The 26,790-nt window shown below is 45.2% G+C and overlaps 6 protein-coding genes, 1 long non-coding RNA gene and 4 other non-coding genes across 14 annotated transcripts; 8 read left to right on the plus strand and 3 right to left on the minus strand.

Annotated features, from left to right (window-relative positions):
• The first annotated feature begins 29 nt into the window (after positions 1-29).
• Positions 30-1,883, plus strand: LOC117580187. 2 transcript variants are annotated; one of them, XM_034266547.1, is made up of 4 exons: positions 35-224; positions 315-933; positions 992-1,604; positions 1,659-1,883. In XM_034266547.1, the coding sequence occupies exons 1-4, from the start codon at positions 137-139 to the stop codon at positions 1,845-1,847; spliced, it is 1,509 nt and encodes a 502-aa protein (XP_034122438.1). In that variant the 5' UTR covers positions 35-136; the 3' UTR covers positions 1,848-1,883. The 2 variants fall into 2 exon arrangements, with proteins under 2 accessions (XP_034122439.1, XP_034122438.1); XM_034266548.1 differs by lacking the exon at positions 1,659-1,883 and having other exon boundaries at positions 30-224; positions 985-1,194.
• LOC117580190 (4-hydroxyphenylpyruvate dioxygenase) lies at positions 1,857-3,545 on the minus strand. Its single transcript, XM_034266550.1, has 5 exons — positions 3,439-3,545; positions 3,198-3,224; positions 2,748-3,131; positions 2,034-2,687; positions 1,857-1,973 (listed from the first exon to the last, which is right to left on the minus strand). The coding sequence occupies exons 1-5, from the start codon at positions 3,439-3,441 to the stop codon at positions 1,899-1,901; spliced, it is 1,143 nt and encodes a 380-aa protein (XP_034122441.1). The 5' UTR covers positions 3,442-3,545; the 3' UTR covers positions 1,857-1,898.
• Positions 3,546-8,180: 4,635 nt separating this feature from the next.
• On the plus strand, positions 8,181-13,191 carry LOC117580193. Of its 2 annotated transcripts, none has more exons than XM_034266555.1 (6): positions 8,181-8,566; positions 8,977-9,413; positions 9,481-9,554; positions 9,614-9,656; positions 12,116-12,241; positions 12,897-13,191. In XM_034266555.1, the coding sequence occupies exons 2-6, from the start codon at positions 9,095-9,097 to the stop codon at positions 13,007-13,009; spliced, it is 675 nt and encodes a 224-aa protein (XP_034122446.1). In that variant the 5' UTR covers positions 8,181-8,566; positions 8,977-9,094; the 3' UTR covers positions 13,010-13,191. The 2 variants fall into 2 exon arrangements, with proteins under 2 accessions (XP_034122446.1, XP_034122445.1); XM_034266554.1 differs by having other exon boundaries at positions 8,181-8,316.
• LOC117580191 lies at positions 13,127-14,927 on the minus strand. Of its 2 annotated transcripts, none has more exons than XM_034266552.1 (3): positions 14,744-14,927; positions 13,953-14,652; positions 13,127-13,894 (listed from the first exon to the last, which is right to left on the minus strand). In XM_034266552.1, exons 2-3 carry the CDS (start codon positions 14,645-14,647, stop codon positions 13,447-13,449), a joined length of 1,143 nt encoding a protein of 380 aa, XP_034122443.1. In that variant the 5' UTR covers positions 14,648-14,652; positions 14,744-14,927; the 3' UTR covers positions 13,127-13,446. The 2 variants fall into 2 exon arrangements, with proteins under 2 accessions (XP_034122443.1, XP_034122442.1); XM_034266551.1 differs by having other exon boundaries at positions 13,953-14,655; positions 14,744-14,926.
• A 481-nt stretch (positions 14,928-15,408) lies between these two features.
• Positions 15,409-16,695, plus strand: LOC117580194. The gene is made up of 5 exons (XR_004573546.1): positions 15,409-15,665; positions 15,855-15,959; positions 16,143-16,217; positions 16,399-16,454; positions 16,634-16,695. It is a non-coding gene; the product is annotated as an uncharacterized LOC117580194 (long non-coding RNA).
• LOC117580599 lies at positions 15,702-15,789 on the plus strand. Its single transcript, XR_004573588.1, has one exon. It is a non-coding gene; the product is annotated as a small nucleolar RNA Me18S-Um1356 (small nucleolar RNA).
• On the plus strand, positions 15,993-16,078 carry LOC117580600. The gene has a single exon (XR_004573589.1). It is a non-coding gene; the product is annotated as a small nucleolar RNA Me18S-Um1356 (small nucleolar RNA).
• Positions 16,250-16,336, plus strand: LOC117580596. Its single transcript, XR_004573585.1, has one exon. It is a non-coding gene; the product is annotated as a small nucleolar RNA Me18S-Um1356 (small nucleolar RNA).
• LOC117580601 lies at positions 16,485-16,572 on the plus strand. Its single transcript, XR_004573590.1, has one exon. It is a non-coding gene; the product is annotated as a small nucleolar RNA Me18S-Um1356 (small nucleolar RNA).
• Positions 16,677-21,655, minus strand: LOC117580184 (protein artichoke). Its single transcript, XM_034266543.1, has 4 exons — positions 21,456-21,655; positions 18,892-21,391; positions 18,710-18,833; positions 16,677-18,650 (listed from the first exon to the last, which is right to left on the minus strand). The coding sequence occupies exons 1-4, from the start codon at positions 21,596-21,598 to the stop codon at positions 16,774-16,776; spliced, it is 4,644 nt and encodes a 1,547-aa protein (XP_034122434.1). The 5' UTR covers positions 21,599-21,655; the 3' UTR covers positions 16,677-16,773.
• Positions 21,656-22,018: 363 nt separating this feature from the next.
• LOC117580188 (lipase 3) lies at positions 22,019-23,370 on the plus strand. Its single transcript, XM_034266549.1, has 2 exons — positions 22,019-22,858; positions 22,920-23,370. Exons 1-2 carry the CDS (start codon positions 22,040-22,042, stop codon positions 23,304-23,306), a joined length of 1,206 nt encoding a protein of 401 aa, XP_034122440.1. The 5' UTR covers positions 22,019-22,039; the 3' UTR covers positions 23,307-23,370.
• The last annotated feature ends 3,420 nt before the right edge of the window (positions 23,371-26,790 follow it).

Below are 26,790 nucleotides of genomic sequence, written 5' to 3' on the forward strand. Positions count from 1 at the left end.
AGCACTGCCGACTGCAGCAAAAGGTGCTGGAAAACGAAAATATTTATCGTGGCTTGAAAAAATAAGTAAATAAATAGACACCTACAATTTTATAAATTCCATTTAAACTTAGTTAAATAATTCATAAAACTGCAAAATGACGTGTGGAGCATGTCGGGGACGCAAAGAAAAAGGTATAAAGTGTCTGCTAGCAGCGCTGGATACGATTAAAGAGCACGCCCTAAGTGAGTTGCAGAAATCTTGTTTAAGCTATAGTGATGCAACTTAATATATATAATATATATAATATATGCAATATATATAAATTAATTTAGTGATGCAACTTGAGGCGGAAGAGAGTGCCAAGACTATTGTAAGCCTGCAAACTGATAATAAAAAACTGCAAGATCTTAATGAAAAGATGCACCGGGCTGTGGATCTCCTAAAGGAACGTCAGGAGTCCCAGGCCATTGTCCATACTGACAAGCGACGTAAAGTGTCGCCAAAGAAGTTGAAGGAAGATATTTCACCACTTCCGCAAAGCCAGAGCTCCCTGAACATGAATATAGCGCTCACCAGCATAGATCTCCTCTCCGACGAAGACGCAGAAGAGCAGGAGGAAGAAGAAAGCATAGCCGAAACGGAGCCTCCCTCAACTGGAAGTCCTCGCAAGCTCTGCAAGCGGCTGTATCAACGCAAGCCTGATGTGAGGAACTTAGAGAATGTGCAGCCCACTAGCGTGAGCAGTGAGAACCAAAGCTGGCTCCGGAAGACACCAAAGATGATGACAAAGCTCTCACTGACACACAGAGGCAGCAGCCTACAATTGAAGCAGACTCGCCTCAAATTTGAAGGCAGCAAGGCAAGTGGCAGCGATAGAGATGTGATTGAGGCCAGTCCCAACCCAAGCCCCGCTTCGAAGCGTGCCCCAGCCTCACGCTCTTTGCTTCAAAGGTATTTATGTCATAAACCAGTGCCTATCCTTGTGTAATATCAAATTCCAAGCTTACAGAATCGACACAGGCAACGCCTTAAACAGAGAGAATTCCTTTTTGAGCAAGAGCAACATCAAGAACGCTGAGCCTAGCTTCGACATGGTTATAGATGATGACGATGCGATCGACAGTCAGCCTATGGCTAGCCTCGAACTGCCAGTAATGCCGCCTCCTGTCTCACCTCCACACCTGAAGATGAGCAGCTCAAACGACAGCGTCGTGCTGCTCACTCCTGCCACCCAGGACATTATCTTTGTGAATGATAGCAGCGAAGCTTTAGACAAAATCGGCACAATGGATGTTCTAGCTGAGATTATGAAGGAGGACGACGAAGCCTGCTCCTCCGCTTTGCTGCAGTACGAGCAGATAATGATTGACCAACAGAAGCAGAATCAACCCAAGCCAACAGTTCAGACTGCAGCCAGAGACATCAAAAACGAGCCAACAACACAGCCAAATGAGGAGCAAGGCAATGAATCAACAAGACTTTCTGAAGATATTGAAAAATATATGATGGAGGAGGACGACAAGGAATCTGATGACGAAATTCCACGACCCATAATGGTAAAAGAGGAACCTAAATTGTCCTTAAAAGAGCGCTTCGAAATTGAATGCAAGGAGTGCGAAAAGGCAAGCACAACAGCAGATACTTAAATTTACATAAACTAATTATTCTCTTTGCAGTTTATAAACTTTATGGCACCCCACCTGAATGATGAAAAGATTGAACTATATTTGAGCACATGTAAACATTTTAATGATCTTAATGCTTCGCCGCCTGGTTTCTGGAATCCCCACATGGTTTCCTTTGCCGAAGACGATCCCCGCAATGAGGTCTTGATTGACGATCGTTTTCAGCGATTAAAAAAATAACATTGGGTGCATATTTCAATATTTATATTTATCATTTGATATGATTATAATTTACAAATTGCCGCGCTTCTCCTGCTCAATCTCGATGGCCGTGAACAGGGACTTGAAGTTGCCGGCGCCAAAGCCCTAGAATGATTTCATTTGCGTTAGTAAAAATTGTACAAATAAGTAAAACACTAATTTTACATTGTGATTGTGGCGCTGAATGACTTCGAGGAAGAGCGTGGGCCTATCCTGGCAGTTCTTCGTGAAGATCTGCAGCAGGTAACCGTTCTCATCGAAATCAATTAAAATATTCAATTTCTGTAGTATTTCCATGTCCTCCTTGATGATGGTGCGACTGTGCGAAAGCTGCTCCTGCAGTATCTCGTAGTAGGAGGCTGGAATGGTCAGAAACTCGGTGCCGCGTGCCTTTAGATTGCTCACCGCCTGGATAATATCATCGGTATTGAGAGCAATGTGCTGTACACCCGCTCCGCCATAGTACTCCACATACTCCTGAATCTGGGACTTCTTCTTGCCACTGGCCGGCTCATTGATTGGCATTTTCACCGTCTCCTCGTAGTTGGCCATCACAATGGAGCGCAGGGCCGAGTACTCGGTATGGATTTGCGAATCGTCCACCGACCAGAACCGATGGAACTGCAAAATCCTCTCATACCAAGAGGCCACACTCTCCATCTCAAGATCAGGCTGATTGCCCACCACATGATCGATGAAGTTCAGCTTGGTCGCTGGCAGGTTCTTGGTCACAACATCCTGGGGGGAACTCCGGAAGCCTGGCAGAAAGTCCCCAGCATAACCATTGCGCTCCACAAAGGTGTGAGTGGTGTCGCCATACTAAATGGTGAGTATTCAGGTGAAGGAATTTCAGTGCGGGTTTCAGCTCGCTCCACTTACCGTCTTGATGGTGGCAAATCTCACGAATCCATTGTCATCGCTTTCCTCCCAAATATCGCGCACCACTTCGGCACCTCTGGACACGGCCAGGGTAAAGATTGCATTCAAATCCTCCACTTCGAAGGCCACATCTTTGACGCCATCCCCGTGCCGCATCAGGTGCATTCCATGCTCTCGATCGTCCGGCGTATAGGCCGAGACGAACACAAAGACAATCTTGTTCTGGCGCACAGCATGCTTGGCAAAGCGTCGCTCTCCGGTCTCCAATCCCTGATAGCCAAGTGGTTCAAAGCCCAAACGGGTGGTATAATAGCTGGCCGCCTGCTTGGCGTTACCAACGTAAAACGTCAAGTGATCAAAGCTTAGGAATGTGCCGGCTTCAGGCTGAACAGGGTAAGGGAACGTGTTAAAATTGTATGATTTGGTTGGGTTATTGTCGTTAAAACTTACTTTGGTTCCTTTGTCAGTATAGCTGGTCTGTTGGCAGAGCGGAAATAGAGCAAAGAAATAGGTTATGGAATGGAAATATTTAAATTATTAAAGAGTTGCTGTCTTTCCCACGTATAGCACTTTTACTGCGCAACGATCTTTAGTTCAGCAAAGTTTTAAATTTATTCTCAAAAGTATCATTCAAAATGTCCTTAAATCACTTTTATGTTGTCACATCCACGTTGCTTCTTTTCACATTTACCATTATCACTCAGACTCAATTTATGCAAATTCTCTCCTCACACGCGATAAAGATTTCTGTGTTCCGTTGATCTTACACGATCTACAAGTTGATTATGGCCTGAGCTCTGGCAAATCAGAGCTTTATATAGGGCCACCGCAGCGACCGATGATCAGGTGAAAATCCTGTACTAATTTAAATAAAAGCCAAACTAGTATTTTGTTTATTTCAAATGCTATATACATATATCGGAATATCTTAAGCATCTCGCTGTTGTTGTCATTGCTTTTTGCATATTTTAACGAAGATTGCAGAAATCTGTTTACTAGAACAGGTGGCAATGTTTTCTATTGCGAGTATACGGAATTTATGCAATAAACAAACATGAATTGCGCTTTTACAAAGTGGGACAGGCCTCCTTCTCAATAACTTCTTATCACTGCGGCTTTTACAGAGGGTTCTTTCAAGTCAAACATTTCACTTCCTTTAGCCCGTTATGCCCGGCAATATCTCAACTCATTATGCAAAAATATTTCATGTGCCATAGATAAAGAAATCCCCTTAATATTCATGAGACGCGCGGCAGTCGCCACAGTTGCCAAGTCACATTGAACTTGAGGCGAGTTGCGAGCCCCCAAAAAGTAACAATACACGAGTGAACACAGTGTTAATGTTAATCAGAGACATTATTGTTATTGTTGCACCGGATTATGTATATCTCTATGGCAGTTGTTTTGCATTAGAATTGCTTTGACGAGTTCTTAAAATACAAACAAAAAACTACAACGAGGTAACCCGTTTACCCAAGCGCCAAGAAAGTTGTTTGTTTTTGCAGCTCTGGCATACGTTGGGCATCATTCATCTACTTTGTTTAGTTATTGCTTTAAATGGGTTATTAAATGCGGGCTTAAGACTATTTCGATTGAAAATTCTTTTAGATTGCTCGTATTTTTGGAGTGTTTGAAGTTTTTTTCCTCTCTCTGCTCCACTCATATTATATTTTGACATAGGGCAGTTCCTCTTTATCAAGTTGACTGACGACCGTTGTCAGGTGTTTGGCAACCATTCGACACGCACATAAATTAAACGTTTCCCCTCCCAGCAGCTTCGATGGCTACTCTAAAAATACTAAAACACATGGCGTATGAGCAATTCGGGCAGCTAAGCATTAATGATCAGGCCCTAGACAAAAGTCTACCCAGCTGCTGGCTAATGATGAACTGACAGTGCCCCAACAGTGGTAAAAGTGGGTTGAGTATCAGCGAAATGGTCTAGTGGCCATTGGCAGGAAGCCAAATCGATGCTTGACATTTATTATGATTGGCTTATTAGGGCGCAGCGGAGGCGATAACCCGCCAACATTTGAAGGGAGCTTGTACACTTGTCGCTTGATTGTGCCAGCCGTAGAGCGGTCCATTAAATATTATGGATTTTCAATTGATTCAGTTTATGCCGATAGAACTAAGGGAAGTCTGACTCTATATCATATTACTATCATTCTGAACCTTCATTTGTTTTCTTGGCTGCGTGTATTGATTCCTCCTACACCTGTCGCAACCTGAGTTGTTCCATTAGTCATAGAATCTTACCCACACCAGTCCTATCCCAACAAAATGTATTCTACCACCCCTGCTGCTGCTGCTGCTGCTGCTGCATCATCTACTCAAGGGGGGGGGGCACACACTCTCCACCAGACTTTGCCATTAGCTAAACAAACTTTTGTCCTTGGCGAAGCAACGGTGGTTCTCTGCTCTTGGGTTGCTCTCGGGTTGACGTGGGAAGCCTGTTGCATTGCTGTGAGAGGAGGATTGGGTTTCCAAGGCGGCTCTCGCACTCTTTCTCCACTCTCCCTTTGTTTGGCTGGAGAGAGCCGAATGGGAACAGCATTGCCAGCATGGAAAAGTTTGCCCTGTCTTAGGGGTTGCTTGTGTAAGGGCTTACGTTCGGGTCTACTGACGCCTTGGCGGGCAAAGGACACCGCAGACAGGAGAAGGATACGAGTTTCTATTGTTGTTGCCATAGCCGCAAGCTGTCGCCGGTCTACGTCACGCTTTCCATTCTTCCTTCAGTCGCGTTTAATGCGCTTCCAAAACAACAGCCCCAGCCAGACACAGGCAGCAGACAGCAGTCAGAGACATACCGAAAAAGAGACCCGGGCTCTCGAATTGACAAAACTAAATCACAAATCTGTTTACACAACTTAAGTGGGTAACAACTACCAAAATTATTCATGTGTATTGTTATAATTCAATTCTATTAAAAAACGAACTAACAACAACAAAAACCGAACCCCCAAAACGTACTTGAACTGTCGCTGGTTTTGTGTATAAATCTAAAAAAATCATTTGTCGCCATCTCCATTTTTCGCCCCCCCCAACCCAAACCATGGCTTTTTTTGTTGCTTCTGTGGAAATTTATGTATTTTCAACTTTTTTTGTTCTTCTAAATATTGACAAATTTGTGCGTCTCGCTATGCGATTAAAATCTTTATGCTAAAAAAGCGATCCAAAAACACCAAAATTGCTGGCCCCGAGCCCGAGCACTGACAATTTTCTAGAGCGAGCAAAAGTTCGCCCCAAAGCAAGACGAGAAACTTTTAAAAATTACAACATAAATTATACCACACTCTGAAAGGAATTTCTAGTTTTGGAAAATTAAAAATAGTTTATAGATGATATTTTTGCGATTCTGTTGATTGATTGTTCGGTGTGAAAATGATCATAAATCTGAAATGGAGCGCCGTCCCGTGACGTTTGCTGCCGCCCAGTGCTTCATAGACTGTTACAGTTCTAATAGTACTGCTAGAACGAGTTTAATGCTTGGCGCGGCGAGGACAAAGTGTATTAATGCAGCGGGGAATTCACAGAGAGAGAGAGAGAGAGAGAGAAAGAGAGAGAGAGCGAGAAAGTAAGGGTAAAACGAAAAGGGCATAAGCCAGAGAGCATTTGTTTCATAAGCAGTTATTCTCTCAATATTAGCTGCTGTTGCACTCTCGCATGTTTTCTCCCTTCTTATCAGTGCAATTCTTTGTCTCGCTTGCACTTTTCTGTAACTGTTAGTGGCGCTGCTGTGCTGTGCTCTCAAAGCAAAGTGGAAAGCAAACACAGTGATCAATGTAACGGGAGTCTATGGGAGTATTGGTGTTGTAAAACGATTCCACGTGCGCCTTAACTTGGTTTTACTGTTGTTGTTGTGAACGAGCAGAGATTGGGATCTAGACTTCTGTCATATCGTCGTTGAAGGCATCTAAATTGGCTTGGATAAATATCAGCCACTGTCTTGTACTTTCGCTACATCGTTTTAGCCTAAAAGCTTTGCCCAAGTCCAAAGATTTGCATGCAAATTTGCGAATTAAATTCAGTTTGCGTGCCAAAACTCAATCGTCAAGATTCGACAGGGCCTTCCATTACTTCACTTGCTTGCCCATTCGACGCGCCCTTTGTGCGGCTCATGTGCTGTGTGCCGTGCGCTGTGAGGGGAAGTCCCTTATTATGACATTACCACGGGGAGCCGTTCCCGGCATGATTCACTTTCACCTTGACATGCTTTCGGCACAGCTCTTCTCTTGCCTCAATGTCCTTTCCATTGCGGTGGCAAAGGTATTAAGTTCTTTATGCCTGAGATGCCATCATATAAATGATATTTCTGTCGCTATTTACATGCCGACTTATAGTTTTAAGTATTGTGGTAGCTGAAACCACACAACAACAACCAGAAGTGAACTACAATAACCGCCCACATATCCGAGGTGGCAGAGCTACATTTAATAGTCTTGGGTAATTCTAGAAAGTAAAGTCCATAAAATTTCGCTTTCAAAACATGAAAATAGACATAAGGTGGAGACGGACTATCCATGGCAGGTTGCAGTAAGACAAATAAACAAAAGATTGCTTCGAAAACTTCTTCGCCACATCGTTGATGTGAATTTCTATTTTATTTTTAAAACACACACGGAAAATTATGAAGACCCAAGAAGCTTACATATACGTAGGCATAGGTATATAGATGCAGAGCTATATATACTTAAAGGGATATCTTTTGGGGCATTTAGGTAGGCATAAATTATACAAATATTTCCGTGCTTGTCAGATATTGTTTGTTCGGTATGCCAAGGTATGCTGTCCATTTGTTTGTGGTCTTTTCTCTGGGGGAGGAAATGGTCGTTCTGTTCTGCTTCATTTTTAACAAATTACTGCAGATTATTAAGAGCCATATTATTAATGGAGCATGATTCACATGGGGGCTGCTTTTGATTGAATGTCTGTTGATGGCTGGCGCTAATCATTGCAGGGAAGGAACATGTAAATTAAGCGAATAATTTGTTTATAAACTGGAGGATGTTTGATGATCTCATAAACGATAATCCACTACATAATTGTGCGGTGTAAAAAGTCTCAGAAATGCACTCACAAAATGCCATTTATTTGTATGTGTTATCAGAAAGGGCTTCACGAGTTTTGGATGTTTAAGTATCACGACCCCGTTTTACATATTTGTATACATTTTTATCTGTATAGCAATTTGGACGAGTGCGAATGACTATGTGTTGACCATCAAAATATTTGCAGTTTTATATCATCGCCTTTGACTTTTTGCAAAAACTGTTCCCACTTCGTTTGGTTCTCTTCGGCCAATACCGTCGATAAGGAATCTCCTGACTTGACTTCATTTGAGTACCTTTCAATGCGGCCAAGCCAGCACACAGCTAGTCGGCATTTTCTTTCATTCAGGCGAACCACGTCCACGTCCACGTCCACGTCCACGTCCGCCACTGCGTCTGCCTCTGGCCCGGCCGAGTGGTAGCGACGGCTACAGCGACTCGCAGCGTTCAGAACGAATTGGCATAGGCTGAGAATCGGACGTGTGGCCCGTCGATCTTGATGCGAATACATCGCAGCGGTACGACAAATACTCATATGTATAATATTTTGTTCACTCCTGTCGGGTGTGTCTGTGTGTGTGAAATCTGTAACTTTAATTTATGATATGGGGAGCCATTGGATGGCTGCACGATAAATTATTCCCCAGAATGCCAGGCATTTTTATCAACCAAATTTTAAAGTCATTTATCAGATGAAAGAAGGCAGAAGAAATGCTGTGCGATAATTTCAAGTGGATATGTGGAAATACAACAAACAACAGAAAATCTGTAAGCTGTGTGAGATGGCCACAAATGTTAATAAATAAGGAAAAGTTTAATTTAAAGAGTGCTATAAAATATACATATAAAAAAGTAGTGGCATAGCAGAGATATTTAAAATATAATTTAGCAAATGAAAATATTATAAATTAAAGGAGATTCCCTTACCTTTAAATGGATTTCCCCCTGTTGCACCCAATTACTCCAGCCAAAAGGAACCGAAGTCTGTAAGATATTATAAAAAAAATGATTTAACAATTGAACCAATCAGCTGTAAAGTGCACAAGACACAAAGTTGTTCGTGTGGAAAACTAACGCGTGGAGAAACTGAACTGTAATTCGAGTCTGTATTCAGATCACGACCGCATTTCTAACCCAAGTATTTGTTCTCGTCTCGTATCCAACCATGCGACTTATAGATCGTCTCCGATTGCTGCGACTGCCATCAACTGAGCCAAAATAAAGCGCCACTAAAATCCAACTAATTAATGTGATAATTGTGCAAAATAGGGCGAGCAAAAAGCAACATTAGGCACGATGTGGAACCAAGTGGAGTGCAATGGATCCGCCGGGGAGGACTGCCTGTGCCAGAGATTGCGTGGCGCGACCGAGAGATCTCACGAAGGCGTAACAGCCCCCAGGGTCAGCCTCTCTTATCAGTCGAGCTCCACATTCCTGCTGCTGATACTCTCCCTCAGCGGCACGCTGGCGGCACCACAAACCTCCTGCATCATGTGCGACAAGGAGGATCTACGGCCCCGCGTGCCGCCCTACAGCGACAGCTACGAAGAGTTCACCTTCGACCATCAGGTGTCACAGCATGATGCCATGGAGGCGCTGCGCAGATTCAACGAGAGTAAGGCAGTCCCCTGCCATGGGTTCTGAGGATCAGCCATCTGATTTGTGTTGCTTTTAATTTGCAGCACATGGTCTGAAGAATGCCTGCAATACGGTCAAGTGTGATTCAAATGTCTTGAAATATTGCCTGGGAAATCAGGTGAGTGCCTGCACTGAGAGTGAGAGTAGAACTTCACTGTAAACATTTCGCTTTTTCAGTTCATCAACGATCATTGCTGGTGCGAGCTGCAGCACAGAGAAGGTTAGTATCAAGCATGATATTTATGACTTGCCACAAGAGTCTCGGCACATGGCGCTCCCCCCCCCTTGCAACAATAAACAAACTTCTCCCACAATGAACACCGTCGAGTGCCACTAACCCACTTGCAGCGGCAGAGGCAGAGGCAGTGACTGAGGCTGAGGCAGTAAGCCAAAGAGGTTCATTAGCTCATTTTGGGCCCTTAACAAGCGGCCATCACGCAAGCCACCGATGACGCAACAAGAAAGAGGAGACAAGCCACAAAACTGTCCCATGGTCTGGTATCTACTTGGAGGAGAATGTGATAATTGGAGTCAGAATAAGGTTGTTCCCTCTTGGCACGTGATGCGGTGCGGAGCGGTGCGGAGCGGTGCGGAGCGGTGCGGAAGTTGTTAAGTCTGGTCCACTGATTAAACCGCAACCTAATGCCGCTGCACGCTTCATTGCACTGCTTTGCATTAAGTGCCCAAGTCGAAACAGTGAAGACTCCACCAGCAGCAATTAGAATTAATTTACAGCTGGAAATTCTATTGAGAAAATATTATAAATCCATTAGTTGTAGCTGCTATCCCCTGTAACCCGATTCTTTTGGCATTCCAAATGTCCAAGCGTCAGTTTATAATTCACTTTTTATAGCCTTATTTGTTTCTATTTGATTTTGATGTGCATTCTGCCTGGAATGGGCTTGTGGGTTCGGCGCTTAGCTTGTCCACAGTTGAATGATTTTCTTCAAGGCGTGCACAGTTTTCCAGTCCGCTGTGTGTAGTTTTACTCTTCAAATGCACTCGCCTTTAAATTGTTCTGTGTGTGCGCCACACTCATTAAATTCAATTTTGTTAATTTTCCTTCATGTGCTTTGGGCTTATTAGTCTTTTCAGTTGGTGGGCTAATAACTGGGCGAAGGTTTTCCGAACAGTCACAATGAATGCCTTTATTTCTGCACTCATGCTAACTAAAATAAAACTTATATTTGCCTCTCACATATTTATTTACCTTAAAGTTCTTGGAATCGCTATCAGCGGACAGTTGGATAGCTTGTAATTGGGGTTGTTAGGAGCTTATTTGTTCAAGATATCCCCCTAAAGCTCTCCAGCAATCTGGGGCCTCTGTTTATGAGTATTCCCCGAGTGCCAGCACTGACCTGTCTGAACTGAACCGATTGCGGTCTTATCTTTGGCCCAACAAATACTTTGACTGTTTCCAATGTACCTCGAAAATATATTATTTTGCTACTTATTATATGTCTGTTTATGCAGCATTTTTGAACGGCTGAGCTGACGGCCCTTTAGTATTCCATGGGCAATTCCTCTTGATGGGGAACGTGTCAGAAATATTAATCAGAAAACACCTGCCCAGCGTTGGTTGAATGAAATGCGTCTGAGTGGGTGGCTAGACCCTCTCTCCGGGGACCATTGTTAGGTGCCGCTTATAGCACTCACAATTTGAATATTTCCATAATTTGACGCAATTAATTTGGACAGCTTCAGGCACGCAAACACTTCCCTCCCATTTGTTGGCATTGTCAATATTAATATAATTTTTGTGGCGAATGTTGACAGATGAAATGTGATTCATATCACTGAAAATCGACCTAAAGGCTATAGCATAAATCAGTCTAATGTGAGAATAATGCCTTGTTTCAGTGCCGTCCAGTGTAATCAATCATTTCCAAATGGATTTTTCCTAGACCAAACGATCTGTCGATTCGTAGCGTCCTCGCCCCGTCAAACATTAACAACAATTGCGAGCTCAATCACAGAAATTGACCCAACATATTACACTCCGGGCCCCATGTCTATTTGCATTAACTAATAATTATTTAATTGGATAAATATTTGCGACACGAAGCCACAACATTCCCTGTGTGTGTGGGGGGGCCTCTGGGATGGCTGGGATGTTCCAATAAATGTAGACATGGAACTTCATAAAATTCAACACGATGAGTTGCCATAAACAAATAAGCTTCTAGTATATGGAAACAGGCTACAGCAGAACAACAGTCTTGCGATCCGATCGAGAAACAATATGTTTCATATTTAGTCACTCGCCCTCGCCCTGATTTTTGTGCTGATTTTTGTGCGTGCCTCTCCATAAACATATTCTATTTTATTGGTTTCCGTTTCTACTCAAAGTGAAAAAGTTTCATAAATTTAATAACTAAATTAAGTGCTTTCCATTATAAATAGGTAAATACGCATAATTCCAAAATGGGCACAGACATGAACAGAGCTGGAAAAATATATGAATGTATTTTCAGGCAGATTCCACTAAATAAATATGCAATAGATAGTACCAGAAATAAGTTTTTATGATTGGCATAGACAGCTGAGTACATAGTCGTAAAGACCTGGGAATTATTTTGGCTGTAGTGCCGAATTTTCAAGGGTCAAAGATGCGTAGGGGGAGCACATATACTTTTGTTCTATTAAATTAAAACCCACAATTTGTTTTCTCTTTTACAGAGGGTCTGCCCTTTGTGCCACACATATGCTATGCCGATGAAAAGGTTCATAGACCGTCCATTGGTTCCTGTTTCCTCTTCGATGAGGTCAAAGAATGCTGCTGTGCACCTGCCTGGGCCAAGAAGTGTAAGTAGTACCAGCGATAGCTAAAGATTCGCTTGAACTCGAATGAGGCATCCATGCCATCAACAAGCAAAGCTAGATGCTAAATCACACACACACATGGGCAGGGTTTAACAAAGAAATGCTAATTTAATAATGTAAATATACTTTTTCAATGATTCGATACGATTTCCACACGGCGCCTTCGATAAACAAACAAATACCAAAAATAACAACAACAATGGGCAGCAAGATCATCCAAATATCATTCTCTGCCCCTTAGCACCGCCGACACACATTAGGTCTCAAATCGAATCATGCTAATTATATTTAGTTTAGAATGCTAATTGATATCGCTCACACAGCAGACCGAGAGAGAGTTTTAAATCATAAAATAAAGCAACGAATGAGGCAGGAGATTTTCAACTACAAATTGGCAACAATAAATTCAAAAGGGTAATTGGCCTTGGTTGTATATTATTGCTGAGTAGTTTATGGCACCAAGAACTTGTAGAGCTTTTGAGCAGCTCCAGATACCCATGGGAAATAAACAAAACACTTTGGCTGAAGGAAGGAGCTTCCTCATAAATAGTAAACTTTAGTTTGCCAGATGGCCATAATAGAGTTTTCTCTGACACAACTTTTAATCTACATTTACATATATTTCTATTGTTTCCAGGGCGACACATTTCGGGCAGTTCACGCAGCCAAAACACACCAAAAATCCTAATAACTTTGCTGTTTGCATACAGTTTACTCCACTGGATAAGCCGGAGAGGGCTAAGTTGTTAAAGCTGTGAGCAGGAGGAGGCGTGTATGGCGTGTGTACAATTTGTAAAAGATAGTCATAGTGATGTAGGATCTAGATGTAGCACGATATTCGAATAAGTGTACTTAGTTCAAACAATGTCCAATGGAAATCAAACCTACTTGCTAAGCATATATTTAAGCGTTAATAAATACATTTTTATAGAGCTAACCGTCTGCAGTTAGCATGGTGTGCTGTGTGTGTGTGTGTGGAGCTTAGATGACTAAATAATGAAGCTGTATCTGCTAAATGCGTATTTTAAAAAAGGAAAACATGTCGATGAACAAAAATTAAAAAGAATAGTCTTTAACACATGCCAGGCCTTCCCAACTATCGTTCGCTTACGGGCTAAAGTTAAACTTAACTACTCCAAAACGGTCCACTAAACCTCGAGTTCAGCAAGTCTATAGTCTCCGCGGTTCTATATGCTAGTACGGCTGCTGAGCGTACGCTGCAAGGCATTTACACAGGACAGCACATCCTCATAGTCCTTGGACCATTCGCGCAGATTGCGCTCCAGACTCTCCAGTCGTGTCTGGCCGAGGCGCATTCCGCCATGCTTGATGGCCGCATAACAGGAGCAGGCGAGCAATTTGAAGCATTGCCGACGCACGGCATTGTGCGCGTGACTCTCCCAGTTGGGCGTTGTGGCCACACACTGCCAGGCCATGCTGACATAGTCGACCAGGGCGTCCCAGTGGGTGGCATCGTGCAGGCGCTTTGCCTGCACTTGCAGCACTCGCTTAAACTCATTGAGATGCATCGATGCCTTGGAATAGGCAGCCGCATCCGTTTTCTTGCACAGGCGAGAGGTGGGCAAAGATTTAAATATCAGCCGCTTGGCATATTGCAGCTCCTGCTCCAACGCACTGCAAAGCAATCAGAGAAGTAAGCAAAGAGAAAACAACTCTAAATGATGAAACCCACCTAATGTCTGGCGTGGGCAGCTTTCGTCGGATTCGTTCCTCGTCGGCGGATGTGTTTATATTGTTCATAATCAAATCGATTAGTTGCTGCTGAGACAGACCCTGCAGCAGGGACGGTAGCTCCACGTCGGAGTTTGTCTGGCCCACTGGGCGATCGTCCATCTTCAGCTTCTTCACAATGGGTGTGCCCGGCCAGAGCTGCTTGGTGGTGGCTGCTTTGATCGGAGAGTATGTCTCCATGGGCGTTGGCTCGGGCGGAGTACTGCCCATGGTCAGGCGCTTCCTTGGCGAGCTGCGCAGGATCATGCCGCTGGTCAACTGCAGGTTCTTTGTGGGCGTACGCTGGAATGGACTTCGCATCGAAGAGCCGCCCGACCCACCGCCACCGCCATTGGACTTGTCGGGCGAAAATGTCGTTGTGAATCGCCGCCGACCGCGCTGGCGTATCACCAGCTCATCCGGTGAGGGTAGCGGCGAGAAGACAAAGTCCTGGCCCTGCACCACATTCGCATCGTTATCCAGGCGCATTCCCAAGCCGCCACCACCATTGGCATTCGGTGTGTTGATTATGGCCGCTGGGGTCGGTTCGTCTGGAGTGCGTCGATTGGCATTTGTCGGAGTATTGGCCATGCGCAGCGCCTCCAGACGATCGGGTATCTCGGCTAGCGCCATGCGAGTCTGCAGCGGTGTCGTCATTACGGCTGCTGCGTAGTGCACAACGACAAAATGCACGCTCATTAAGATTGTATAAACAATTTCACAACGCCCTACACCTGCCACAAGCCCACATACCAATTGATATTTCTTTCGTTGGCGCTGCTGCGGAAACACCTATGGATTGTGCAAATGCTTTGTTTGCCTTTGTGTTGCTTGGGTGTCTATCCTGGCGTCCCTCCTGCGATTGATTCTGTGATTTTTCCTCTATTTTTGTTTAAATTGCGCCAATTTGCAGAAGGTGGCAGCACACTATAGCGGCGGGCTAAAATCGATACATTCTCAACTACTGTATACTCTACACGTGTGGTGTTTTGACTTTGAAGAACATTTCGCTTCGTGTAATAAGTTTTACGCTTTATTTAGCTTGATTTTAATTATCTAAATGGTGGTAATGTTTTATAATATTTTTATAAAATAAGGTCAGAAGATGGGAAGAAATTATTTAAAATACATGCGCGTATTTCTGTGCTCATATTGGAATGAGAAATTCAAATACAAATTTGTAAAATATAAGGTCATAAGTCTAACAAAAATAAGTATTTATCATACGCCTAATTGAGTCTTCATTCAGATTAATTATTTTTACAGTGTTAAACTTCCTTGCAAGCTAGTAATATCAAATATAACATCAAAAGCGGGGAATATGATTTAAGACTACGGTATATTACGGTATATTTTGAAACTGAGATGGTATATTTTGGTAAATTCTTGAGGGTCTGACGATATTAATCGATACTTCCACGGTCACATTCTTTCTTAATTATGGTATCCGGCACGCACAAAGTTATAAAAATGGGAAATATGGAAAAAGTTAACACCACGTTTCTGAAAAAATCATTAAAATATGCATATTGCTATGGTGATCATTGCCACATCATATAAAGGTGGAAATATGAAGAAAACGTTGGATTTTCGTTGAATCAAAATTATCACCGAACACGTGGTGCGCCCGTGTGCACATGAAGAAACGTTGGATGGCTGCTAAACATTTCTTGAGGTAATTTATAATCATTATAATGAATTCCCCATTACGTTACAACTAGAATGATGACATCTACATACCCAATTCTGAGAAATTATGTTGAAATCATTTTAACATGCATCACCATCTGATCTAAAAATCTATTTAAGGCTAACTTTTGTGCGTTTCTGCGTTTATTAATTGGCTATTATTTTATAATTATAGACTATATTGTGGATAAACATATCCAAAGATGATGGCAGCAGCAGATCACTTTCGTACGCTCGTAAAATAGCGAAGAGCGGCGTGCCAACCCCTTGAGGTCTAAAGGTGAACCACGATTTTCAATTATTTCTTGCTATACTTCCATTATGATGAAAACTACATACCATACTCAGAGAAATTATGTTGAAATCTTATTTAACATGCATCACCATCTGACTATAAAATGTATTCATTAATTTCATATTTAAAAGTGAGATGATCATAACCTTTTATTTATATATTTTTCAGCTGTGGTCAGGCAAGAAATAATATCTATTGTGCACCGGCAAGGGCACTGAAATATATGGATCTAGGACTCGAGAGGTAGGCAATCTATATTTAGAACAAGTATTAGTGTTCCCATAATGATGACAACTTCATACCAAACTCAGAGCAATTATGTTGAAATCCTATTTAACATGCATCACCATCTGATTTTATCAACCATTATAGAGATGTATTATTGGTTTTCTCTTATTAATAAGCTCTTTTATTATATTAACAGCCTTTGTGTGACCGCTGTCCATGTGTTGCGACCAGGATGAAATCATTATTCTGCTGGTAATACCAATTTTTAATTATTAAGCGCTGTACCTCCATAATGATGACAACTTCATACCAAACTAAGAGCAATTATGTTGAAATCTTATTTAACATGCATCACCATCTGATCACATCATTTATAAACTAAACTTCCTTGTTTATGTTTGTGTATTAATTTCCTGTTTTGTATTTTTCAGGCAATCTGACGCCACCCTTTTATAGATGGTAGAATACAAAAGTAAAATCAAGTTTTTATTTAAATATACAAAATAAATCAATATTTTAATTGTCTATATCAAAGTACTTAACAAACTGTTTAACACGCTCGATCTCCCTCCTAGAGCCTCCACAACAATAAAACGCAGAGAAAGATGATTTCCTTCTTGTTGAATCGCTTCCAGCTGGCAGCACTTTCCGAATCAGAGGGAGTGCCGCCATAGAACACCTCCTTGTGGGCTGCTTTTCGCACTGCGGCGCCACCATTGAAGTCGCGCTTCTTCTTGAAGCTCTCGTAGTACCAGTCCATGCCATCCTTGCGATCCTGTCGATCCACCTGCAGCAGCTCCAGCTCTGTGCGCTTCTGTGCCATTAGCTGATGGTCGCTGGCCCCGCCCTCGTTGTCCGCACTGGGTGTGGTGCGCTGATATTCCTCCGCTGTGGGCTGCTCCCCTTGTGGCTGGTGCGGAGTATAGACCTTGGTTATGGTGGAACGCCCGCCGCTACGCAATGGAGGAGGCGGTGGCACCGTGCTTGTCGAACGCACGGGCGTCGCCTGGTAGTCACTGAGGCTCTGCTGCGTTGTCGTTGTTACCCAGGAGTGGCTCTTGATTTGCGCCACGTGTTCCTCTGCTGGAGGAATCAGCAAAATCGTCTCTGCGGTGGTTGTCTGCACCAGTGGAGGAGGGCGTAGCAAGGTCACAGACTGCGTCTCCAAATCATCATCATCGTAGTGCGAATCCTGCTGCTCCTGCTCGCTGCTCGAGGAGGAATCATTGACAATTGGGATCTCCGTGGTGGTGCTCGTGGTGGTGGTCCTAGCAGTGGTTGTTGTGGGTCGCGTGGTGGCTGCTCTTGTGCTTTGGATGAGCGGCACAATTGTGGTCACATCGGGCGTCATCTCGGTGACATCATACGTGGCCGATTCGACACTTTCCACACTATTGGAGGTGGGTCTCGGGCGTGGATACACGGAAATTGGCGAAAAGTTACGCTCGGAATTGGCCTGTGCCGGCTCTTGTGGCTTTCCTGTGACATTGACAGCCTCCACATGGCCGCGTCGTTGCTGCGGATCATGGACGGGCATAAAGCCACCCACATGGGCCGGCACAATGGGTCGAAAGCCACCGCGTTCGATGCTCGACGGTTCCCGGAAGGTTGTGCGAAAAACTCCGACTGTTGTGGCCGAACCGCCGCTCTCATTGCTCAGTGGCTCCTCGGCCGAGCTGGTGGTGGTGTCCACTTCCATGTAGCGATTTCTGGCCACATTCTGCTGCTGCTGCTGCTCCTTGAGGTACTTTTCGAACTCCGCACTGTTGGGCTGATACATTCGCGTCTTGCCCCGCCCGCTGGGCAGATTGATGCTGGCCATTCGATGCGTGGCTGGCATCTCATCGCTCCCATCCGTTCGCTGCTTGCGCCCACGATCCCCGAAGCCAAAGAAGCGGCCCAGACTCACACTGGGAATGGGATAGCCAAAGAAGGTGAAGGGAGAACCTCCACCCGCGGCACCAGCACCCGCCTGTGGCCGCCTGTTGAAGTATTTGGTGTGCAGCAGCGTGTTGTTCAGATCAATGTTGCTGTTGAGCGTGGGACTGGCCGTGGGCTTCGGTCGCTGCGATGTGCTCAGCACTGTGTTGGCCACATCCGGCGTATCTGTGGAGTCCACATACTGATCGTAAAAGTATTCGCTCTCGCCCACCATGGGTCGATCGCCGGGCTGCCTGGTGACCTCGAGCACCTCACACTCGTCGGTGAACTCCTCAGGCAAGTCACGCTGGAAGACATCGCCGTGTTCGTTGAGCAGCGGCAGATGATTGGCTCCCTCTGCACGCTCATTATTGCTGAACACATCCACGCCCGCACACAGACTGCGCTCCATGCGTGCAGCTCTCAGCAGGCGACCATCCTGGCACTTGGGCCCGGGATAGGGGAAATTGGTTTCCTGCAGCCAAACCGAAAGCCATTGCATCTCGCAGTTGCAGTCAATGGGATTGCCTGAGATGGAAGACAGAGTTTCAATTGGGTGCCCATGTAAGACTGGATCTTGCTCTTACCATCCACATCCAAGATGGCAATGTTGCCTCGGAGATTCCTGAAGGTGCGCTCTTTGATGCTTCTCAGCTGATTATTGCGCATGGAGAGCACACGTAGCCTGGGCATGGTCTCAAATGGGGCACCCTGAAAGGAAGAGTTTCCAAATGAAAGTCTAAAGTTAAAGGGGAGAATAATCACCCACCTGTATGCGACATATCTGATTGTTATCCATTTTCAGTTCCACCAACCAATTGAGTGCCTTCAATGGCATTGTGGAGACCAGCTTTACCCCATTGGTGGACAAATCCAGCACCTCCAGATTGCGCATGCTCCGCAGACCAATGTTCTCCATGTTCCTGAAGTGATTGTTGGACAGATTGAGGAACACCAAGGAGTTGGCATTGTTGAAACTCTCCGGGGAGATGTAGCGCAGTTTGTTGTACTGGAAATGGGAGGCCAGTAGACTGGGTAGCTCCTCGAAGACGTGATCCTTGAGCTCCACCAGCTTGTTGTCTGCCAGCACAAACTCCTGCAGCTCATCGAGACCCTTGAGGGCGCCTGGCTCCACATTCCTGATCTCATTGCTGCTCAGATCGAGATACTGCAGCTTGGGCAGATTGCGGAATGTGCCCTGCTGCAGTTCCACAATGAGATTGTTGGACAAACGAATCTCCACCACGTTGCGCCAGCCGCCAATCACATCGGACTGAACGCGAGAGATTTGATTGTAGCTCAGATCTATGTCCCGAAGGTTGTGCAGGTTGCCCAGGCCCACCGATATGTCCAGCAGGCCATTGCCGGACAAGTCCAAGTACTCCAGAGATCGCTGCATATCGAAGGCTGTCGGGGAGATGCTGCGTATCAGATTGCGCGATAGATCCAGCTGCTCCAGGCGACTGTTGTTCGAGAAGAAGTTGTCGGTGATGGCCTCCAGCTTGTTCGACTGCAGATTGAGATTCCGCAGCTCGGCCAGCGGCAGCAGTGCCCGCTCATCCGCCTCGCCCAGCTGGTTCTCCTGCAGGTGGAGCAACTCCAGCCGCTGGATGCCTATGAAGGAGGTGTCCTCCAGCTGGCGCAGTTGGTTCTGCGCCAAACTCAAGACCCGCAGCTGCGCGGCGCCCTCAAAGCCGTGTCTGGGCAGCTGCTCGATGCGATTCTGGCTGAGATCGAGCATGCGCAGGTTGGGCAGCTGCAGGGACTTGCTGGCCGCAGCGGGCAGAGCTGAGATTTCGTTGCCCTTCAGCGAGATGCGTTCCACAATCCGTGGCAGGCCCGCAATGACCGCTGTCAGCTGGTTGAAGCTGGCGTCGACCTCGAACAGCCGTTCCAGATGCAGCAGCGTGGAGGAGTGTATCTTGGTCAGCCCATTGGAGGATATATTTAGCGTTTCCAGCAGCGGATTGTGGCGGAAACTATTCGGAGCCAGCTCCCGCAGTCCATTCTCGCTGAGATCGAGACGCCGCAGCGAAGGCAATCCCGCCAGCAGCTGGGAATCCACTCTCAGAAACTGATTCTGAGCGAGGTCCAGGCCTTTGAGACCGGGGAGGTTCCAGAACGGCAGCGGCAGATCGGAGGAGAGACTGTTGTTGCGCATGCGCAGCTCTCGCAATGCCGGCATGGCCATCAGGGCGTCCCGCTCGATCAGCCGCAGCTGATTGTTGTTCAGATGCAGCTGCTCCAAGGTGCCGTGACCCCGCAGCGAGCCATAGGGCAGATCACTCAGCAGATTCCCACTCATGTCGAGGTAGCGCAGCGAGGGTAGGGCATCGAGCAGTGCCCTCAAGGCCTCCACATGGCCAATTTCATTGTTGTAGATGTGAACGGCCTCGACGCCACTGCCACTGGCCTGGAGCAGCGACTCCGGATGTATGCGCCGGATGAGATTGTTCTGCAAGTAAATTGTCTTCAGCTGTGGCGTGCGCAGGAAGGCGCCGTACTGCAGCTCGGTGATGCGATTGTCGTTCAGGTGCAGCTCCGACAGATTGGGCAGATCCACAAACGAACCGTCCTCGATGACATTGATGATGTTGTGGTCCAGTCGCAGCTTCTTCAGATGCTCCAAGTCCTTCACAATGCGCCCCACCATGCCCACATCGCTGATCTGATTGTGGGACAACTTGAGGCTGACCAAATTGGGCAAACGAGTGAGCGCTCGCAGGTGAATCCAGTTGAGTCCGTTGTGTGAGAGATCCAGGTTCTTCAGCGAGATCAAACCATCGAACAGACCCGCCTCGAGTCGTGTTAGACCCGATCCCCCAGTGATGTGAATGTGCTGCAGCTTGGGCAGATGCCGGAAGATGTGGGGCGCCAGTTCCTGCAGCGATCCCGTCTGCACGCTCAGGTACGTGAGGCTGAGCAGACCCGAGAAGTCCGGCAGATGCTTCAGCTCGTCGCTCTGTATGGTTATGGCCAGCATATTGATCATGCCATTGAGACACTCTGCGGGAATGCTGCGCAGCTGCGGCTCCACAATGAAGATCTCCACCAGGCTGTTCTCCAGCTCGTTCAGCCAGCCATTGGACACCCGTTCGATGCTGTTGTAGCGCAGCATCAAGCGCACAATCTGCAGATTGCCAAAGAATCTTCCCGGCAATGCCGGCAGCTGATTGTTCTCCAGCACCAGCTCATCGATTTGACTCTTTATATTCCGCTCCACGGCCTTCAAGCCATCCATGATTTGGGGCAGATTGCTGTGCGAGCACCTGCAAGGTAGAGAGTGGAAGCTTGTAGCTGGGGAAGGCAGTTCCTTTGTGGGGTTTTACTCACCATATTTGTATTTCCTTGCCACGCAGCGAACAGCGACAGGGTAGAATGGCCTGCGAGGGCGGGCAGCTGTCGGCTCTGGTGAGGAATGTCCCCGTCCCCGCACAGAGCAACAGGATGATTGGGAGTATCATCATCATCATCATCAAACAAAAATGGATTAGACCATGGATGAAGTCGAGTGCTGTGGGCCAATCTGGCGCATAGCTAGAAAGAAAAGAGAAAGCAACCATTGGGTTTTGTTAGGTGCAAAGTAGAAGGTTTATCGGAGATAAAAGCTAACTCTGTGATGAAAGAAACCTGACAAACTTGAAGGCAAAACAATACGTCATTTGGCTTGTATATCATTAGGATTTAGCAGACGAAATATATTGATCTCTTGACCAGGGAATCGGACCCCCTTGGTGGTTATATCTGGCTGCAGGTGCTCGCATGGAAGTTCCCAGAGACTCTCTCTATAAATCAGTGGCAAGAATATTCGTGTGTTCTATCAACTAAGATAAGGCCAACCAATCGAACTATATATAGTAGGCCCCACGATCAGTTTGGTCAGCAATCCACGCCGAGGTTCGCTATTGCTATCAGCCATGGTCAGTCCTCTAGTCTTCGCTTTTCTGTTCAGTTGGGCCGCCGTTGGCCTGGTCGCCGCCGAGAAGTCTGATTTTTGTTTGAGTGAAATCGTTAAATCGGACGAACGCATCCGCTCCCATGGCTATCCTGCCGAGTCTCACGAAGTCATCACTGAGGATGGTTATGAGCTGACACTCTTCCGCATTCCGTACTCCCACAAGCTGAAGAATCAGAACGAGAGGCGTCCTCCTGTGCTCCTCCAGCACGGTCTGTTCAGCAATTCGGACTGTTTCCTGACCTCTGGCCCGGACAACTCCCTGGCCTACCTGCTGGCCGATGCTGGCTATGATGTGTGGCTGGGCAATGCCCGTGGCAACATTTACTCGCGGGCCAATGGTCAGATCTCGCTCAACAGCCACAAGTTCTGGCACTTTGACTGGCACGAGATTGGCACCATTGACGTTGCCGCCATGATTGACTACATCCTCGAGGAGACCGATTTCCCCAAGGTGCACTACGCCGGACACTCCCAGGGCACCACCGTGTACTTGGTGCTGCTCTCCGAGCGTCCCGAATACAACGACAAGATCGCCACGGGCCATCTGTTGGCACCTTGTGCCTTCTTCGAGCACGGCACTTCGTTCGTGTTCAATGCACTGGGACCCTTGGTGGGCACACCTGGCGGCATTTGGAACCAACTGTTGGTGGACACTGAGCTCATACCGCACAACAATCTGGTTAATCGTTTGGTGGACAATGGCTGTCATTTGTCCGAGTCAATCTGCAAGAATGCCTTCGTTATGTTCGCCAACGGTGGCTACGAGAATGCCAATGCTGTAAGTCGGACAGAAGACCACTCAAAAATAGAATTTGCTAACTGCAAATTGTTCCTTTCAGAGCTCCATGCTAGTGCTGATTGAAACCCACCCGGCTGGCTCCTCCAGCAATCAGGGCATCCATTACTTGCAGTTGTGGGAATCGCACGAGTTCCGTCAGTACGATTGGGGCACGAAGAAGAATATCGAAATCTATGGCCAGGAGCTGCCCCCAGAATACGATCTGAGCAAGATCACTGCCCAAACACATTCATATTCCAGCCACAACGATGCGCTCTGCGGGCCTGAGGATGTGGACACGCTGGTCTCCAGGTTCACCCACCTGACGGAGGATCATCGCGTGCCCGTGCAGAGCTTCAACCACTTGGACTTTATCATTGCCAAGAACATGAAGGAGCTGATCAACGATCCGATCATTGAGCGCATCAACAAGTACGAGGGTCGCTAGTCCTAAGCGCCCAAAAAGAATACAAAATAAAGTGCAAGTGGCATTAAAAGTGGCATTATTTAAATTTACTGGCGGATTTACTAGTTAATCAAACGATTAGATAATGCCTTTAAACATACTACAATCCCTCCCTGGAATTATTATTGCGTTTCGCAGTGTTTAATTCATGTTTGGTTGTTTAAATTTGTAGGAAATCGCTGATCAAAACTCAAGTAACAGATTTCAGTGACAGCTAGCGATAAGATACGCTCGACAAAGAGTAATTTTTACAAGAAAATGTACTTCCCATGGCTATAAAAAGACACATTTTATATTTAAAGAATTTTTCCATCAGCTGAAATCATCATAAAATGTGAATTTAATCCAGTGACTGTTGGATTTTTGCATGCCAGGTGTGGAAGTTGATCATTCAATTGATAACTAGAATTTATTGTAGATCAAACCATCCATCTATAAATTCATATTTAAACATAGAACTTTCGGTTCTCCTTCCTATACACAACATTTTCACTCATAACTCTCACTCCAATTGCGCTCTTTTACATAACAATTACAGCTTTATTGCTACTTCCTACAGCTGCAAGAAAATCCAAGCTTTTGTCTACATCCATTCATCTTTAGATGCACTTCTAACGCCTCATAAAGTTTGCTCATTTTGTGGTCAGGTCGTACGACAGGAAGTTGTGCGAACGAACGAACATCTCTCTTGTGCAATAGACCCCCAAAAGACACGTCTCGTCTCCACTCGTCTCTGTCTCTATAACGTATAGACATTATATCCATCCATGGCAGAGCTACAGCCACATCCTCCCCTCCCCACATTGCAACTGCGCAACTCTAAACCGAACAAAAAAAGAAACTTTTTTGCGCCAAGAAGCGTAACATGGCTTTTCAACGAAAATTTTGTAATCATTTAACAAACAAAAAAAAAACAATAACAAAAGTGAAGAAGTAAAAGAAGCAGCTGCAGAAAAACGATGGAATACGAGTGAAACGAAAACCGCTGCTGCGTCAGCTTCTACGCATGCGCAGCGGAGTTTACATCAAACGAACCTTGAAATTATTGTCGTTTTCATCATTGTTGTTCGGGTCTGTGTATCTGCAGCAGTGCCTCTCTAGCTGTAGCTGTAGCTTGTATCTGTCTCTGTGTTTGTGTGTAATTTCTATGGCAGACTTTGCATTGCACGCCTTGGAGTCACACTAAGTGAAGCACCCAGTACCCATGGAGATCTCTGGCGACAATTTCACCAGCATATGTCTTGGCTGCAACCTGCTCTGATTTCTCCCGGGACTATCGCTGCTAATTAAGTAACTGTTTGGTTCTACAAACGGTTCTTTCATCAACTGTATTTAGATTTAGGTGGTTTAGATAGATAGCTGTGCAGAGGTTCAAGGTTTATGCATGGTTTAAGCTGATGAAACTTATGAATTTGGGTGAGGAAAGTCAAAGAAGTTGCTTTAGTCAAGTGTAAAAGTAAAGGAAAAATGAGTTTTTAGAACTTATTGATGCCTTAAAAATGCATTTACTCCTTTTAAAACATAGGTTTCTGAATCCATTGAAGGATAATCCTCCTTTTGCTTTACAACTTACTTAACATAAACAGTATCCAATGAATTTGCTTTTTATATTTGTATTTGTTATATTTATATTTGCTTTAATAATTTTAGTAATATTTTCACATTTCCTTGAGCACTTTGCTTCACTTATTTCCTTCACAAACTTTTGGAAAACTCCAGGAGAAACTCCAAAACTTCACTTCAAGCCGGCTGGCCTCATTCGACTTTAAATCACTTTCCAGAGCACTTTTGCTCTTCTTTAATGAATTGCCTTTTAAGTTAAATCACAAAACTTCACTTGGAATTTATTGGGGGGAGTGGACGTTAGCAATCTTTCTTGCAAAGTGTTTCTTAAGCCGAACCGTCTCGTCTGGAATGCACGCGAAAACTGTTTATGCTGGCAAACAAAAAAATGTTACAGCCCAACAGATTACTCAAGATTTCTACAAAAAATATTGGCTTGAGCGTGCCACAGTGCCAAGTGGGGGAGTAAGTGCCTTAGACACAGAGCGGGCTTCCTGCCTCTGCAATATCGTGGAGTTGGATTCCACTTTTGGCGCCACACTTGGCTGATTCTCACTCACTGCTCTGAGGAGCAGAGACTGTATAGTACGAGTATGGTTAGTGGATGGGATTGTGGATCGTATGGCGGAGGTGAACTGTGACCACAGCTCAGAGGTCGCTCGGGCTAGGCCCTGGTCATGTGTCTCTGCCTCTCTGGGTGAGGCTTGGGCAGAGTCTCTCAGGTGTTTATATATAATGAAATTGCAAGTGAAATGACTGCCATTAAATGAGGAAATTGTTTGTGCCAACGAAGGCCAAGAGAATTGAGTTTTAAAATGGTTTAAGCGAGCTTAGAGGGTTGTTCAGAAAGGACGTTTATTTAATTTGTAGGCAGGGTTTGCTGTCAATATTTTGATCTCTGATCAAAACACATCTGTTACATCTCTTTCCGATTTATCACTTTCATCTGACAACAGTTTCAGTCACTTCCTTTTTCTAAATCAAATTAAAGGCCTCATAAAGCGCCTAAATAATCAGCTCTCTTTTTTAATGGGATTACATAAAGAGTCGCCAGTTTTTGTGGGTGCCACATACTGCTCTCTGTTTCTTTTCTTCGGAGACGCTTCGCTGGACAAGGCACGATCGCGGTACACAATAGCATAACGCTTCCCTAATATATTTAATTTGTTTCGTGATTTATTTCTTTCACTTTTTGTCGCCTGTCGGCAGCAGGGGGAAGAGCAAAAAGTGAAATTCTCAGCTGTTCTCTCTTTTTTTAGTTCTGCTTCGTTATGCCATAATATTTACTCGATTCAGATTATGCAAAAAGCATTCTACTCGCACGTCATGCAGTGGAATAATTACGAGTCTCAAGGCATCTCTGGACACGAGATGATAAGCGGAAAACTGTTTCCCCAATTAATGCCAATCCATTGCATTCCACTATCTGATTGAACACAACACGTGTCTGAGTCTTACACTAATTTGAAGACAGGAGCTAACATTGAGAGGGTCTCGACCCCCCCAAATGAAACTCAATTTCTGCCTCGAGGTTATTTTGATCTTGGGGTGTGCATAAAGGAATTAATTGAGAGCTACAGTGAACGATCTGTTGGAGGGAATATTTCATACAAATATGCCATTTATGCCTGAGTAAAATGTTATAAAAAATATAAACATTTTAATGGAGAGAGAATACATTTTTACCCCCAAAAACAAAAGAGGGGCCTGTCCTGATGGCGCTCACCCAGCAGGCACCCCATAAGTGGGCGACAGTGCTTACATAACATATGTACAGATTTAGACATGCCGAGACGAACCGAAAAGGAAACCAGCCCAGCATTTTGTTGTCAATTGCCAGGCCTCCTCACTGTCTCTCTGTCCGTGGGCAGCTTTCGGTTTTTATTGAGTTACTCGCCATGGC

Source organism: Drosophila guanche, unplaced genomic scaffold (genome assembly GCF_900245975.1).
Source record: "Drosophila guanche unplaced genomic scaffold, DGUA_6, whole genome shotgun sequence".
NCBI lineage: Eukaryota > Metazoa > Arthropoda > Insecta > Diptera > Drosophilidae > Drosophila > Drosophila guanche.

Coding starts and splice junctions, on each gene's coding strand:
- LOC117580187 (XM_034266547.1), top strand. CDS start 137: ATGACGTGTGGAGCATGTCGGGGACGCAAAGAAAAAGGTATAAAGTGT. Junction 225..314: donor GATTAAAGAGCACGCCCTAA/GTGAGTTGCAGA, acceptor AAATTAATTTAG/TGATGCAACTTGAGGCGGAA. Junction 934..991: donor TCACGCTCTTTGCTTCAAAG/GTATTTATGTCA, acceptor CCAAGCTTACAG/AATCGACACAGGCAACGCCT.
- LOC117580184 (XM_034266543.1), bottom strand. CDS start 21,598: ATGATGATGATGATGATACTCCCAATCATCCTGTTGCTCTGTGCGGGG. Junction 21,392..21,455: donor GGCAAGGAAATACAAATATG/GTGAGTAAAACC, acceptor TCTACCTTGCAG/GTGCTCGCACAGCAATCTGC. Junction 18,651..18,709: donor TGCCATCTTGGATGTGGATG/GTAAGAGCAAGA, acceptor CTTCCATCTCAG/GCAATCCCATTGACTGCAAC.
- LOC117580190 (XM_034266550.1), bottom strand. Junction 2,688..2,747: donor GATTTGCCACCATCAAGACG/GTAAGTGGAGCG, acceptor CTCACCATTTAG/TATGGCGACACCACTCACAC. Junction 1,974..2,033: donor TTCAGCGCCACAATCACAAT/GTAAAATTAGTG, acceptor AAATCATTCTAG/GGCTTTGGCGCCGGCAACTT.
- LOC117580193 (XM_034266555.1), top strand. CDS start 9,095: ATGTGGAACCAAGTGGAGTGCAATGGATCCGCCGGGGAGGACTGCCTG. Junction 9,555..9,613: donor AATATTGCCTGGGAAATCAG/GTGAGTGCCTGC, acceptor TCGCTTTTTCAG/TTCATCAACGATCATTGCTG. Junction 9,657..12,115: donor CGAGCTGCAGCACAGAGAAG/GTTAGTATCAAG, acceptor TCTCTTTTACAG/AGGGTCTGCCCTTTGTGCCA.
- LOC117580188 (XM_034266549.1), top strand. CDS start 22,040: ATGGTCAGTCCTCTAGTCTTCGCTTTTCTGTTCAGTTGGGCCGCCGTT. Junction 22,859..22,919: donor GCTACGAGAATGCCAATGCT/GTAAGTCGGACA, acceptor TGTTCCTTTCAG/AGCTCCATGCTAGTGCTGAT.
- LOC117580191 (XM_034266552.1), bottom strand. CDS start 14,647: ATGACGACACCGCTGCAGACTCGCATGGCGCTAGCCGAGATACCCGAT. Junction 13,895..13,952: donor CTGCCCACGCCAGACATTAG/GTGGGTTTCATC, acceptor ATTGCTTTGCAG/TGCGTTGGAGCAGGAGCTGC.